The sequence below is a fragment of the Triturus cristatus genome, chromosome 4_1 (genome assembly GCF_964204655.1).
Source record: "Triturus cristatus chromosome 4_1, aTriCri1.1, whole genome shotgun sequence".
NCBI classification, from domain to species: Eukaryota; Metazoa; Chordata; class Amphibia; order Caudata; family Salamandridae; genus Triturus; species Triturus cristatus.
Genome location: NC_140585.1, coordinates 99,375,115 through 99,391,551, shown reverse-complemented (window position 1 = coordinate 99,391,551; position 16,437 = coordinate 99,375,115). Strand labels below are relative to the sequence as shown.

At 44.9% G+C, this 16,437-nt stretch overlaps 1 protein-coding gene across 1 annotated transcript in view; it reads right to left on the bottom strand.

Moving 5' to 3' along the window:
- Nucleotides 1-16,116, bottom strand: part of LOC146839644 (uncharacterized) — a 404,675-nt gene extending 388,559 nt beyond the window's left edge. The window contains exon 1 of the mRNA XM_085650832.1: nt 15,823-16,116. Coding sequence (XP_085506958.1) covers nt 15,823-15,887 — 65 coding nt within the window. The 5' untranslated portion in view covers nt 15,888-16,116. The remainder of the gene's footprint in view (nt 1-15,822) is intronic.
- Between the last annotated feature and the right edge of the window lie 321 nt (nt 16,117-16,437).

Below are 16,437 nucleotides of genomic sequence, written 5' to 3'. Positions count from 1 at the left end.
GTGTTTATGAGAAAGATTCCAGCATAAGACTCATGTGTTCATTACACTACAAATTTAATTCAGTGCATTGAATTATTGAAATGTATTATGTGATGACTTTTAAATGTTTATTTTGCATCATGATTTTACCCAATTTCCTTCTAAGTTAGCATAACTGTGATAGTACTCAAACAGTTTTATTTCATTTATTCATATGGAGCATGACTTACTAAATATTTGCCTTTTACATGAATATTAGATGTTATTGTTTTCCTCTCCTCTGCTACTTCAACTTTTGTTGCAGCGCAGCCTGGACAGTCTCTGGGAAGATGCCTTTTTGACTCCAATGGACTGTTTTATAGGCTCCTATTGTATTCTTTTTAGGTCTCGGCTAGGCAGCGCGCATGCGCTGTCTCTTCGAGACATCTAGTAATCTATATCTGAGGGGAAACTCGGCCTATTACTTGGGAATGTATCGCCGCTTGCCATTAGTTAACTTTTGTTTCTTTTTTGGTAGCGGGCTTTTTATTGGCTTTTCACCCGATACATAACTTCCGGTTATTCCGGAAGCAGCACCGCCTAACCACAGTCTCTTTACGCTTACACAGCGTATTTAAAATAGTGCGCATTAACATGCGCGCGCTACCATCTCGTTTTGTTTACCGGTGACTAATGCAAGCATGTTTCGAAAATTACTTGCCAGCTTGGGAACTGTAGTCTCCCAGAGAAGGTTACATGCACGCAGCTCACGTGGGCAAACTACCAATCCCAGGATGCTCCGGGCTGAGCTGGCGGAGAACCTGCAGACATGCTCAGTACAGCTGTGTGGGAACGTTCAGATTGTGAGGCAGTGGTAGGTGCTTTTACTCTTACATTTCTATGCATAGGTATATAGCTGCCTACATGCCTTATGTTTACATCCTTTTTTCAGATGCCCCCATTGCCACAGTCTTGCTGTTACGTAGCCTTCAAACCAGAAAGTGTTACTCTTTCTAACCTCTCCTACTGGTGCGATCGGCCTTCGAACGATGAATGGTTGTACTGACCTAAATGCGTCATATGACCTTGTGGTTATCTACAGATTCCTATAGTAATTATATGAACACACTGAGCTGTCTTAATGAATATATCAACGCGAGTAAGATTACCGACTGAGCTACCTTAATTGGCACATCTCAAATAGTAAGATAGCTCAGTGGGTAAGACAACCTATGCGGAAATGTGCATCGGCAGCAAGTATCGTCTTTTGGTGAAGTAGTTCAGGTGGTTAACTTGCCAGCTGCAGTGCACTTTGTGACTAGGTCCCAGGGATTGAATCCTACACTGCGTCACAGTGGGCTCGGTCGTTTGTTCTGATTCTGGTGTGACCTGTAGTCAAACGTTCCAAAGCTGTCACAAGATCTCCGTTAGTTGTGTACGCGATGCGAAGACCATCACGTGATGTCCAGCACACAAGTTTGACCTTGCGTGCCTTTCAGTTGGAAGATAATTAATGGCTGTTTTTAAGCACCTTTACGCAATTGTTCCTGTTGTAGTGCTTCGCATACATTGTGCATTTGGGGATGTCATGTTAGGTACCGTGCTTGCCCTGAGAACAGACAGGCTAGGCTGTCTCTCGTTCTGTGAGGGAGCTCGTTTCCCCTTTCTTACAGCCTGTGAGAAAATGCCTTACTTTCATTTTATAGTTAGTTCAGCTCTTTGCTAACTTGTGACTTGTTTTTGGTTACCGTGCCTTCAAGGCAGTGCTGACATTGAATTGCAATCAGTGGCAGTCATTTCGGGAGGCCATTTGGACTGAATCCAGTGTCGGGAAGGTATGCACGCACCCTTCCGGTAATGAAGGGGCTTCCGTTCATTGTTAGGTTCTTAGCTGTTCTGATTTGGGCTCATGTTTGTCAGGTTAACTCCAGCCATACTTTACCAGACTAGAAGTCGATGCAGACTCCAGTATCTTCCAACTCTAGGAGGCAGTTGCTAAGCAAAAGGGAGTTCCAGCTGACCAGTTGCGTGTCATTATTGCAGGGAAGGAGTTTAGGAATACCTTGACATTCCAGGTAAGTCTCTCCATTTAATTCCTGCCATGTTTCCAGCTGCACTGTTTCTACCTCTAATACTGCCAATCTGGCATTAATGCCTGAGATCTAATAGAATAAACGGTGCCTGGGGATGCCTTGAACTTTACTCCAAATTGCAAAACGTTATATTATAAATAGCATAAGAATTGCCATCCCGCACAAATCAATTAATTTTCACTCAGGCAACAGTTTACAGAGATTGTGCACGATCTAGCCCAATCTGTGAACCCTGCTTGCAGACTTTCACGACGGCATCACTCGAACGTGGAGATTTTGGAAGTTCACAATTTTTACGGCCCATTAACTGTGGAGACATCTAAAACTGCTAAAATGCATGATAAGACCTTTTTTTTGTAAAGAGCCAGCCCGCCTGTTAGACTCTTTCCATAGTTGATTGCTTTTGGCATTTTCTTGTTTGTGGTAGTATGGTCAGTGGGGGCTGTTTTGTTTTGACCAAAACACAGCTTGTGTGTTTGTTTTATTATTTGCACCTTCGTACTTTTGTTTTGAGGCTTGAATTGTTTTTTACTGACGTTGTGGATATTTAGTACGGCCATTACTCACTGTCAGAGTAACGTTCTAGAATACTCTAGGTAAGGTAACTGTGCACTTGCAATACTCAATGATCTAATAATAAATGTTGCCTTTGCTTAAGCCAATGGTTTTGAACTCCGCATTGCTATTTCAAAGTCTGTTATGGACTTCTCTGCTAATACTGAATAAGCAGCTACCTACATCATTATATAAAATCTCTTTATTGATGTCATAACTATACTTTCACAATTGCCAATCCAACCGACACATTTCCACTACAAACCACATACATATACTCCATAACACATAAGTAAAAGACATTGTCGTTTACAATGCCAATAGCTCTAACTCAAGCAAATCCGAGACCTATTGCATTTCCTTTTTTTTTTTTGTTTTTTTAGATTTTTTATTGAATTTTTTCTCGATTCAGCAGCACAGTTCATTATTAACAGACCATTATTTATAACAGAGAATTACATAAAAAAAGACATAGAAAATCAGAATATACACATCTCTGGTTTCTTGACATAAGGAAACAGTCGAGGCAATAGTACATTACTAAATATCATTGCTGTATCCAAGTTCTAATCGGCTCCCATATAGCCGCCCCCAACTTTTTTTTTGTAGTCCCTTTTAGTTTATATAATGCCCATTCCATATTATATATAGCAATAAGTTTTGCCCTCCAACTTGTAAAGGCGGGAGGCTCAGAATCCAGCCACTGGGATGTTATACAAGACCTCAAAACTGACATACAAATAAACTTAAATCCTCTATGGGATGACGCCTGCCTACCCATATCTGTACTGAATTCTATTCCGAACAAAACCAAAGAAGCTGTAACAGAAATTGGTACTCCCAAAAATTGTGATAAAAAACATTCGATATCCAGAAGAAGTGGCTGTAAGACAGGACAAGAGAAAAACATATGCAGCGAGTCTGCTGCATAAAGTCCACATCTTGAGCAGTTAGTCCCCTTGCCAGCCTTTCACTTAGCTATCCTTGCTGGCGTATAGTACAGATCGAACGTGGCCATGTATGATTGACTTCTGAGACTACCAGAGAGCAAGATAGAGCTGGCTGTTCGCATTACCAGCTGTAGATCCAGATTAGTTATCGGCACTTTCTCCTCCCATGTTACCTCCTGCCTGACCAGATCATCAGTTTGTATTAACGTGAGCTCCACATATAATTGCCCTATTTTGCATTTCCCTTTTATTAAATCCAAAATACGGATTTGTGAAGGGTCACATTTCCCCCCCACAATTGCGGCCTGTAAAGCACTTCTTAATTGCAGATACTTGAAGAAATCCGCCTTTCCAACCCCAAATCTGTCTTGCAATGTTGAGAAAGATACCATCTCGCCCTGCTCCAGCAAATCTCCTACTAACCTAATACCAAGTTGTGACCACCTACGCATAACAGAATCCTGAAACACCACAAAAGATAAGACAGTCGAGTCTAAAGGTGTATACCGTATAATACTAGGGATAGATAGCAGTTTGCGAAACCTCTTCCAGACTGAGTAGGCCGCCTGGATAATTTTAAACCTTGTCTTTTTGTAGTAGCTTGGCTCCAACACTTTTAAAAGTAACCCTTGTGCTGAATTTCCCAAACACCACTCGTATATAGACGGAGAAAAAGCGGGATCCAACACTGCCATCTTACCCCAAATCAAAACACCCATTGATTGAAACAACAAGACTGAATAATATAAATAAAAATTTGGGAGAGCCAAACCACCACGTTCCAATGGCAAATAAAGCCATTTGATTGCCCTTCTAGAGCGACGGTAGCCCCAGAGGAAGCGTGAGCACATTCGTTTTATTCTATCAAATAGATCTTTCGGGAAAAGGATAGGGATGGCCCGAAACAAATATAATAGCTTGGGAGAAATGGACATTTTCAGAACATTGCCCCTTCCATATAAGGAGAGATGCAGCCGATTAATTCTCTCCAAAGTTTTATTTGAAGAGGCAAGTATCGGCTCTACATTGATACTCGGGATGTTTTGAGTTTGAGGTGAGATAGTTATACCCAGATACGTTGCCTCTGTGACCACCCCCACCCCTAGCTCCGCTGGGAACCCAGCCTCTGAGTGCAGCACTTGAGTCTTCCCCAAGTTTAATTTATAACCGGACACTGTACCAAAATTGCCAGTTATAGCCTCAATTCTAGGCATAGCGCTACTCATATCTGATGACAAAACCGCGAGGTCATCAGCATATGCCAAGACTTTAACTGAGTATAAACTCGAGCTTACCGGTAGAATTCCCAAGTCCGACTCTAAACTTTCGATGAGAGGATCTATAAACAGAGCAAACAGAAGTGGTGAACAGGGGCACCCCTGCCGTGTGCCCCTGTTGACCAAAAAAGTCTGTGACTCCTCTCCCCCCAATCGGACAATTGCCCTCGGGGTAGAATACATTGACTGTATTGCCCGTATATACCCGCTAGGAAACGACTTCCATCTCATTACGGCCCATAAAAATTCCCAGGAGACCCTGTTGAATGCTTTTTCGGCATCCAACAGGGCCACCCCAACCGGAACGTTCATCGCCTGGGCCCAGTCAAATACTGAGATGAGTCGCCTAACGTGGTCCGTGGTCCCCCTCCCAGCAATGAACCCATGTTGTTGTAATGAGACGAGGGGGCCGATCACATCTCCCAATCTCATTGCCAGAAATTTCGAATAGATTTTATTATCGGCATTTATTAACGAAATCGGTCTATACGAGGAGAGCTCCTGAGGATCCTTTCCCTTTTTTTTAAAGACTACTATCACAGTTTGAGACCAAGAGGCCGGGGGAATCCCGGCAAATGCTGCTTGAAATACTAAGGTCATTATCCTCTCTAATTTCTTCTTAAATTTTATGTAGAACTCCAAAGGGATCGAATCTGATCCCATAGCCTTCCCTAATGCTAATGACAACATTGCCTTTTCAATCTCCTCCGGAGAGAGCTCCTCCGTTAATGCCTCTTTATCCTGTTCCTTTAACCCCAAACAAGCCTTTCCCGCTAAATACCTCTCTGCACTTACAACTGGTTCTGATGTATACAGTTTTTCATAATATTTTTTAAAAGCATCTTGAATCAGAGAAGGGGTCTCCACCATGTTTCCATCAGGATCTTTGATCTTAACTATCCTAGAGTCGACCTCCTTTTGACGTAATCTATTGGCAAGAACCTTACCAACCCTTTCCCCGTACTCATAGAGCTCTCTCCTATGTGTTTGATAAGAAGAAGCAGACACATCCGCATAGCCTTGATAGATTTTCACCCGACAAGCTGCAACCTCAGCCTGAGCCTCCTTGACGCTCCCTCCAGAGTTTATTTCTTGAACCAGTTTTTGCTCAAGCCGAGAGAGAGTCCCTAGATCATCTATAACCTTTAACCGCTCTGTCTTATGCTTCCTTGCAGCAAATCTTAATGTCTCACCTCTTATCCCCCGCCTTTAATGCATCCCAAACAATGTCTATCCTAGCTGATCCTATATTCGTATGAATAAATTCAGGAATCCATTTACCCATCCAATTACAATAATCCTCACTGAGCAAAAGCTTTCTATCAAATGTCCATTTTGAGGGCCTGGCCATTAAACCCAAGCAGTCGAACTCCAAAACTACTGGGTTGTGATCCGATATAATCCGACCTATTGCATTTCCAATGCTTGTTCTAGTTACTATTCATTAGTTGAACAAAGTGAAAACAAGCATTGGCATAGTCAATCGGTCTCGCCTTTGGGACCTTATAAGTGTTTAGCCGTGCAACAGTTGCATAACTAAATACTTATAAAGTCCCAAAAGGGAGACCTATTGGCTATGCCAATGCTTGTTACAAATAAGTCAAAGTTGAAGTTTAGCTCTCCACCTACTTTTCCGGTTTTGTGTTTTCTTGAAGACCATGTGGAAGCTTTACCCCTTCTCTTGTCCAATGAAATCGATGGCCTGATCGAACTGCAGTGTCAAAGGTTGCCACCTCCGTAACCTTTTGGGCTATAATTGGCTACTCCTTTAGTTATTCACTTGCCTTGCTCTCATTGTTTTCTGAACAGCATGCTGATGGGGAGGTTCTCCATTTACTTTGCCGAACTGAAGTGCCTGAGAAATTGAGGCGCTACCCTTTGAACTGAACTGACTTGCTTGGAACTTTGCAGAACTCTCCTAAATATCTCCTGATTTTCTAACTGGCTCTCTGAACTGACGCAATTGCTGTTTGCGCCCAAGTATCTCTCGGCGAAGAGCCCTTTCCCTTTTTCCTGATCGATTTGAGGCTCTTCCTACAATTGATTGGTATATTTTGTGAACCCATTTCCATTGTAAAATGTATTGTATTTGCTAAACTTATTAATGAATTTCCTTAACTATTTGATCAAATGTATTAACTAACTATTTGACTAAGTTTATTTGTTTTCCATGGCTAAATGAATGTGCATTTCCAAATTCTGAATTTCCAGATGAGTACAGAAGTTTGCAATAGAGAATTTATTGAACATTAAACCCACACTCTGATGTTTCTAATGGCTCTAATTACATTTTTGGTTCATATGCTATTAGCACGACTAAACTTCTTCAGGAGGCTTGGTCCTTTAGTTATCACCTCCTACATCTATATGAGTTTGATATCAAGGTTATGAAACAGTTTTCCTATTCCTGGTCCTCATTAGATAGCTGTAATATTCCCTCATTCTCAACCCCACTCAGCACAGAGCAAGATATGTTGGAGGACCAAGGGAGACGCTGAGTGCATAAAAATGTATGGGGCCAAAACGCATCATCACCAGCACAAACTGAAAGTGGGTTGAGAGCAGAAATAAATAGGAAAAATGTGCTACTGCTTTGATAAATGCCAAAATTGTGGTAAGAATTAGGTCTTTTTTTCAGCTCGGCATGTTCCTGAAATCTCTGAAGATGGTGACTTTATCACAGCAAACAATTCACTTCTGACCGTTTTCTTTTTTAAAACACACCTCCAGTCCAGACAGCACTCTCCCCGGCAGCTCCGTCGGTTGTTCGCATGCCTGCAGTCCGTCACCAGCAGAGTTCGAGCCTCGCGCCCACCTCTGCCTCAGGTCATTTTGTGTCTTATTGAGCTGTGCTTTACTGTGCATTACTGTTGATTCCGCGCCTTTACTGCTTCTCCCACTGTGGTCTTTTTCCGCTTTTCTCCCGCTGTGTCCTGCTCAGTACTTCGTGGTCCCCGCCGCTGCTCCTAGTCAGTTAACGCCCCGTCCCATGACCCAGCCCCACTCCCGCCTCCACCTCTACTCCCACCCCCCTCCACTACATAATGGCGACCACTGCGCGACCGCGCGCAGTAGGCACGCCGCTGGAGCGCCGAAGGTGCGCCTAAGGCAAGCCCATCTGCGCCCGTCCGCGACCGTCCGCGACTCGACCACGACCAGCACCAGGAACCCTGGATCTTCTTATCCCCACCACTACGACTCAGCCACCCTCCACGCTCACAACCCCAGAGGCCACGGCGATTGCGTAAGATCCTCGCCCCACACGACCCATGGGCAGTTCTCGTGCGGACACTGACGAAGATCTTTCACCGTCGACGAGACGCCCGCAGCCGCCGAAGGGCTGCCGACTGAACAACCCACTCAAACCCTGACATGCATCCTTCTCAACGTACGCTCCCTACACTGACATGCCGTAGAGATCTGGGACCTGATCGATACCCTATTGCCCGACGTCGCAATCTTCACGGAAACTTGGACCAACGCCACCCCCGGCCCCGACATCGCCACAGAAATCCCTGATGGCTACAAGATCCAGAGAAAGGACTGCCCACACCGCCCTGTTCTTTTTGTATTTGTCCCTCCGAGTGGGATGTGTATGTCCAGACGTGGGTCCCGTGCTCTCCATGCCACTGGAGTCAAAGTATCCTGGCTAATGAGGACTGAAAGCCCAAAATCTGTCCTAGGACGTTTGTTTCCAGTCCAGGGAGGACCTGGCCTGGCAATTCAGGCTGGACTGTTCCCATTGGGCGCAGGTCAAGACTGATTTGCATATGGCTGGGTCCAAACTGGAATTGCATGGTGAGAAAAAACGATGGATTTAGGCCCAGATCTCTGTACTGGGGTAAATGTATGACATTGTTCTGCATTCTGCCCAGCAATTGTTCTTTTTGCATTTAACAAAAAAGACCGCCTTTTATGGGGCATCCTTATCCCAATTGACCTTAACCTGTTGAGTGCGTTAGACGGGTGGGAGCCGTCCTACGCAACAGTGATCATGTGTACTGGACGACTCCTGCCCGTGCAACAACATTGCACTGGCAAGCCCTCTGGTGCGAGCACCAGAGGGATTTCCTTTCAACCAAAATATCCTCGGAGATGGGGAATAGCTTTTTCAGCTCTCAAGGTTGTTCTGATTCTTTTAATGAAATGACAATCAGCGTGCACGGCGCGCTGTCATTTCACTCAAACCAAAACTGAAATAAGCTGATGGGCTCATTTCAGTTTCACTGTCTATGTGCTTGTAGGGCAAGCTCAGCCCCCTGAGCATGTAGGCAGATGTGAGAGGTATCATTGGAAGGTGAGAGTCCCCCCTTTCCAATGGTCCACCTCCCAAGTGGATCCCTCCTTGGGGATTGCTGCAGAAGTGCAATCCCCAAGTATGGATCCACCTCTAGACACCAGGGAGTGGGAAGCGCCTCTTGGGCATGAGCTTTTGCTCTCCCCAACATTCTGGTCGAAATTCAATCTTTCTTCCCCCCCTGGGAGGCAGATCGGGGCAAGAACCCCTGATCTGCCCCAGAAAGCACACTAGGCACCAGGGATTTCTTTCATTTACATGTATAGGGGTGGGGGCTGCCCAAAATACACATGCCAATGCCCCCCAAAATGCCACAGTCTTTCTGCCTAACTCGGAGGCAGATAGAGGCACCAGGGAGTATGTTTTTTTTTTATTTGTTGGGGATGCCCAGAATGGTCAATGCCCCGACTATGAAAAATAAATTTGCCAGTCTTTCTGCCCCCCCTGGGAGGCAGATGGGGGCAATAGTCCCTTATCTGCCCTCCCAGGGGCGGCAGAAAGCCCAATAGGCAAGAGGGATATGTCTATTGGCATGTCAGAGAGAAGCCCCTTTTTTAGGCACACATTTTGGCTGTTTCAGTGATATTTTTTGTCTCATTTGCCACCAAGCGGGTGCAGAAAATCACTAAAAACCAGGGAAAGTTGTGTGTATGTGAACTGGAGTTTGGCTGATGATCTGCGTGTACTAACGTTTGGCTGGCATTTTGCTGGTAGTGTGTGTGGATTTGCACTTGTCTATTGTGTGTGTAGACTCGCGCTTGATGACGGTGTGTGTAGATTGGTACTTGCCTGGTGGAGTACGCAGTGCGGTGCTTGGCTGCTGGAGTACGTGGACTTGTGCTTTGCTGACTGTGTGCATGTATGGTGCTCGGCTAGCAGTGAGTGTGGGTGGTGCTTGGCTGGCGGTGTGCATGGATGGTGCTTGGGTGACAGTGTGCATGGATGACGCTTTGCTGGTGGTGGACGTGGATGGCGGTTGGCTGGTGGTGTATATGTATGGTGCTTGTCTGACGGTGTGCATGAATGGTGCTTGGCTGTTGGGGTGCATGGATGTCGCTTGGCTGGTGGTGTGCTTGGATGGTGGTGTGCGTAACTGACTTTTGGCTGGCAGTCTGCCGCTTGGCTGGCTGACTTGGCTGGTGATGTGGCTTGCATGGATCCCCCAGTGTTTTCTTACCCAAAATCCCCTGCAAACCTCGAATTTACTTACAAAGTCATATTTTCCTTACATTTATGTTTGGGAAAGTTGTAGGATTACCATCCAGCGTTCCCATTGGTCTTCTGAGAAAAATTATACCTCACTTGTGTGGTTGCCCAAAGTAGCGGCAGCCTAAAAATGTATAAACAAACTGCCCTTTTGGACCCGCTTTGTGTCCCCCTCAATCTCTACACACTTTTGGCCCTTCCATGTCACAGGCGTTTGGCCCATCCACACAATTGAGGTGTCATTTCGATCGGGAGACTGAGGGGGGCATTGAGTGGTAGGATATGTGTGTCATGCGGTGATCCCACAACTTTCCCACACAGAAATTAGAGGAAAATGTGAACTTTAAGCTACATTTGAGGTTTGTAGCGGATTCTGTGTACGAAAATATTGGGGGATCCATGTAAGCCTCATCTCCCTGGATTCCCCCTGGGTGTCTAGTTTTCTGAAATGCCTGGGTTTTTTAAGTTTCCCTAGATGTCTGTGAGCCTGGGACCAAAAACATAGGTGCCTACCTATCTATCACAAAACTATAAGGTTTTTCAAGGGGGTCACCAGAGTTTTGGTCCCAGTCTCGGCGGCCATCCAGGGACACCTACAAATCCCAGACATTTCTGAAAACTTGACACCAGGGGGGTCCACAGAGGTGTGGCTTGCATTGATCCCTCAGCATTTTACTACCCAGAATACCCTGCAAATCTCAAATCCAGCTAAAAAATCACATACTCCTTACATTACTATGCGGGAAATCTATGGGATCACCAGGCCCACATAAATTCCCTACCACCCAGCATTCCCCCAGGTCTCCTTATAAAAATGCTACCTCATTTGTGTGGGTGGGCCAAGAGCCTGCGACAGACAAGGACCCAAAATGTATTGTGTAGACATCAAAATTATCTATCACAAAACAACCTGGTTTTGCAAGAGAGTCACCTGCCTTTTTGTTCCTGGGCACGGTGGCCATCGAGGGAATCCTACCAATTCCAGACATTTCTGAAAACTAGATGCCCGGGGAAGTCCAGAGAGATATGGCTTGCGTGGATCCACCAACATTTTTATACCCAGAATCCCCTGCAAACCTTAAATTTAGCTGAAAAAAACAAATTTTTCTCACATTTCTGTGTGGGAAAATCATGGTATCACAAGGCTGACACAAATTTCCTACCTCCCAGTGTTCCCCCAGGTCTCCCAATAAAAATGGTACCTCACTTTTGCATCTTGGCTAAGTACCCGTGACATTGAAGGGCCCAAAACGTACCGACCTGGCTTTGCAAGGAAGAACCTGCGTTTTTGGTCCCGGCCTCAGTGCGTATCTAGAGAAACCTACCAAACCCAGACATTTCTAAAAACTAGGCTCCCGGGGAGTGGGGGGATCCAAGAATGTATGGCTTGGGCAGATCCTCTAATGCTTTCCTACCCAGAATCAACTGCAAACCTCAAATTTAGCTGAAAAATCAAATTTTTCTCACATTCCTGTGTGGTAAGACTGAGCAGGCACAAAGGTCCTACCACCAAGCATTTCCTTCAGACTCCCAAGTAAAATGATACCCTACTTGTGTGGGTGTCTCTAAGCGCTATTTTATTTTATATATAAGCATTTTTAGGCTAACTCTGCATTGGACACCCACACAAATGAGGTATCATTTTTATCAGGAGTCCAAGGGGGACGCTAGGTGGTAGGACATTTGTGTCGGCACTGTGATCCTAAATAAAAAAAATTAGCTAAATTTGCGGTTTGCAGTTTAGGGCCATTTCCTGTCATGGGTACTAGGCCTACCCACACAAGTGAGGTACCATTTCTATCGGTAGACTTGGGGTAATGCTGGGTGGGTGGACGATTGTGACTCCCTGCAGATTCCAGAACTTTCCATGACAGAAATGTGAGGAAATTGTGTTTTTCTTTACAAAGTGGGAGGTTTGCAAGGGATTCTGGGTAACAGAACCTGGTGAGAGCCACATAAGTCACCCTATCCTGGATTCCTCTGGATGTATAGTTTAAAAAAATGCACAGGTTTGCTAGGTTTCCCTTGGTGCTTGCTAAGCTACGGTCCAAAATCCACAACTAGGCACATTGCAAAAAAAAGGTCAGGTTTCACTGGAAAAATGTGATGTGCTCACATTGAGTTTTTGGTTGTTTCCTGTCGCGGGCATTCGGCCTATCCACAAAAGTGAGGTATCATTTTTATCGGGAGACTTAGGGAAACACAGAATTGTAAAACAAGTGTCTTTACCAAATCACTTCCTATGCATTTCTGCCTTTCAATTATAAGACAATGTGCATAAAAGAAGTCAATTTGAGAAATGTACTCTAATTCACATGCTAGTATGGGTACCCACAATTTTGGAGATGTGCAAATAACTACTGCTTCTGAAATCTATATTTTGTTCCCATTTCGTAAATACATATGTGTCCTTGATACCTATAGTTCACTCTATATTTTACCAAATGAACTGCTATATACTCGGTACGCATTGAAAAACCATTGCAAGGTCCAGCTCTGTTACTGGCTCTGGGTACCTCGGGTTCTTGGTGAACCTACAAGTTCTATATATCACCACAATCAGAAGGGTCTAGCTGACATAACGGTATATTGCTTTAGAAATCCAGTATTTGTAAAGCGCACAATTACCCAAGGGTGTCAAGGCGCTGGGGGCCGGCAGAAAGATTAGGCGAGCTATTGCCCAGAGTCACATGGTGCTGATCTAAGCTGCTGCTGGCGATCGAACGTTGAAACCTGTGGTCCAGAGTGAGGCACCCTGGCCGCTGCGCCACATCTCTTCAATACATAGGTATCCTTGATACCTATTTTTAACTCTTTATATTTTACCAAATGATTTACTGTATTCCAGGTACACTATGAAAATCCATTGCAAGACGCAGCTCAGTTATCGGCTCTCGGTACCTCCGATTCTTGGTGAACTTAAAAGTACTATTTATCACCACAGCCAGAAGGGGTCCAGCTGACGTAACAGTATATTGCTCTTAAAAATCTACTATACTTAGAATAAGTTACAGGTAAAAACGATGGCACAAATGGCTGTTTTTTTCAACCCAATTTCAATATTTATTTTTTTCTAATTTGTAGGATCTACACAAATGACCCTTTGCTGCATTCAGAATTTTGTCTAATTTTCAGAAATGTATAGCTTTCCAGGATTGCTTTCATACCCATTTCTACCACTAACTGGAAGGAACTTGAAGCACAAACAAATTGAAAAATAGGTTATTTCCCAGTAGAAGGCCACAACTGTGTCGAAAATATTGCTTTTCTGAAAATATTCTGCCGGTTCCTGAAAGCTTGGAAGATGGCGATTTTAGCACCACAAACCCTTTGTTGATTACGTTTGCAGGGGGAAAAAAAGATGCTTTCTCTGCAACACTTTTTCCCCAGTTTTCCCAAACATTTGCTGTATTTTGGCTAATTTCTCGGTCCCCTCCAAAGGAATCCACAAACCCTGTGTACTTCTAGAATCCTCAGGAGGCTAGAAGAAAAGGGCGCAAATTTGACATGGATTTTTAACATTAAAGTTGGCTTGCATTTACGAGGGTCTAAGCTATTAGCATTAGAAATGACAATGCCTTTTATATGCGTTGCTTTAAAAGACACATAAATAAAAGGCATTCTCATTTACAATGCTGATAGCTTAAAATCTTGCAAATTGGTGAGCCCTACTGCATTGAAAATGCTTGTTTCACTGCTTGTCAGTAGGCCATACATGTGATCAGAATACATGGTCATCCAATCCTTGGCCTCTCTGCAGCGTGCACAAAGCAATAGGAATATATGTGCCGATTGTAATTATGATTCTATGGGACAGTGGGTGATGAAGGGACACAGCTGTTGAAATATTGACAAAAAAAAGAAAATGCAACGCTTACAGGTGAGTGGGGACTGTGTGTTTGGGGAGGAATTGTGGAGAAGAGGAGATGAAAGGAAAAGATGCTGCTGAAGAGAAATGAGGCGACCTGTGTGACATGCAGATGGGGCATGTCAGAAAGATGAGGGGTGAAAAAGGTCATGTCTAACTGGGTGAGGAAATGCAAATTAGAGTGGTGTGAACGAGAGTGATTGAGGCATTCTGATGGCTGCTGCCCCTGCCACAGATTGTAGTCGTGTTTAATTCACAGCCTCAGATTTTCAGAATGGAAACATTTCGATTCTAATTATTCACAGCAAGATCTTTGTAGCTAATCATTTGTTTGATACTGCTAACAAACACTGGTAAAGGCAATACGTCTGGCTTGTTTATGGCATATACGGGTTGTTTGTTGTGTTAAACGTGTGGTTAAAATAACAGAAAATTCACACAGAGATACCCATGTAATGGCAGGTGACGTGCTGTTTGAAACACAGGACTTTATTTCACAAGTTATAAATTGTGCCTTTAATTACATATGCCAGTCAGGGTCGGATGGGGCTATAGGGTAATCTGGCAGTGGCAGAAGTGTCGGTCTAAGAGGTCAATGTATGGAGCACTTTTTTTTGTCTTAGACTGTTAGTGGGCATGGCTTATGGTCTGATGGGTCAGTTTCTACTGCTGGTCTGCTAATATTACCACAAAGATTGCCTGTAGCAGGAACACATGCTAGCAGATTGCAATACCGTGTATAATAACTTTACAAGTTCAGACATTGCCGCTATCTGCGAGTGTGGTAACTTTTATAGCTCTCTAATTCATAAATGAGGGCCACTTTCAATTTGGCGTCCGGACGTATTTACTTTCCCAGTCCAGCCCTGGTTCCACGTTAAGCTGATTACTCCCCCTTTTCATCGCTGTAAAAAACACTGACAGGGGCGTAACATAGGCCCCCGCGGTGCGGGGGGCCCCAAGCTCCAAGGGGCCCCCTCGGCACTGCACTCTGGCCCGAGAGCTCCTGATTGACCCCGGAGGGGGCACCTCTACCTACCGTGCAGGGACCCCCCCACACACACATACTTTTGGTTACGCCAGTGCTGTGAGTCAGCTTTATAGTGCACTGCGAAAGATAACCAGGCACAAAGCATTGCTTTTCCTTCACAGACAGTAAACACAGGGGCTTCGAGGTGCACTGCTGATGGCGAGGCGAAGACCCTGGGTTAATATCCCAAATGATGCGCTTCTAGGCCAACAACTTCGAGTCAGTCTACCTCATTGGCCAATAACTGGTTATCTTGGGAACTCCTACAACCATATCAGTCCGGAGTTACTTCTGCACAGAAATAGATGCTTTCCCCACACATTTTAAGGGGTATTTTGATATTTTCAAATGCCGTCTATGACAGACTTATTTGATAGGTTTATTGATGGCTCGGCTCGTGCCTCGCAGGGTCAGGAACACCCGTGGCTCGTCTCCGGCTCGGCTCTCCTCGTGCATTCAGTTATTTGTCCTCCTTCTCTGGGTTACAAAAGGGAGACAGCCAGGACACGCACCCTCCCCTCTCCCTCATGTAAACTTCCTCTCAGGCGCTGAAGCAGCAAAGAAAGGTCACTTGGAGGTCACACTCACCACAGTCCGGCCAGCACGAGGAGCCAGAGGGCCCTCCCTGAAGGTGACAGCCTGCACACGTCCATAGCGGTGTGTCGTGGTGTCTGTGTGTGCTTCTTTCACTCCCTTGGCGCGCGCTTCCTCGTTCCTCTGTGTGTTCGTGGTCACCGGCCTGTGCGTTTACAGACGTGTGTGCGTCTGGGACCCAAGTCTATCTCCTCATCTGCCTGTGTGTGCACGTGATCTCTACCTTGTGTCTGAGTGTGTTTTGTGTCTCTAGTCAGTCTGTGCTTGCATGTTATCGCCCTCCTTTCATTCCTCGTGTTTCATTCACAGTCAATCCTGCTTTCTTACACTTTGTTCTGTCACTTCTCTGTGTCTCTCAATGTTTAGTTCCCATCAGCCTCTCTTATTTGTTCATTCCAGTAATCGTTTTGCGCCCCTCCTGTTGTTCAGCGCGAGTTGCGCGCCTTCATTCCTTTCTGCTGTACGTCCTGTTTGCCTGCTTGTCGTCCCCTGCCAGCATGAAGCACCTGAAGGGCTCGGTGACGAAGATGCTATTCTTGCAGATTCTGGTAATGTGAAGGCAGCTCTTGCTGAGTGACATTCCGCTCACAAACGACGGAATTAACCTCT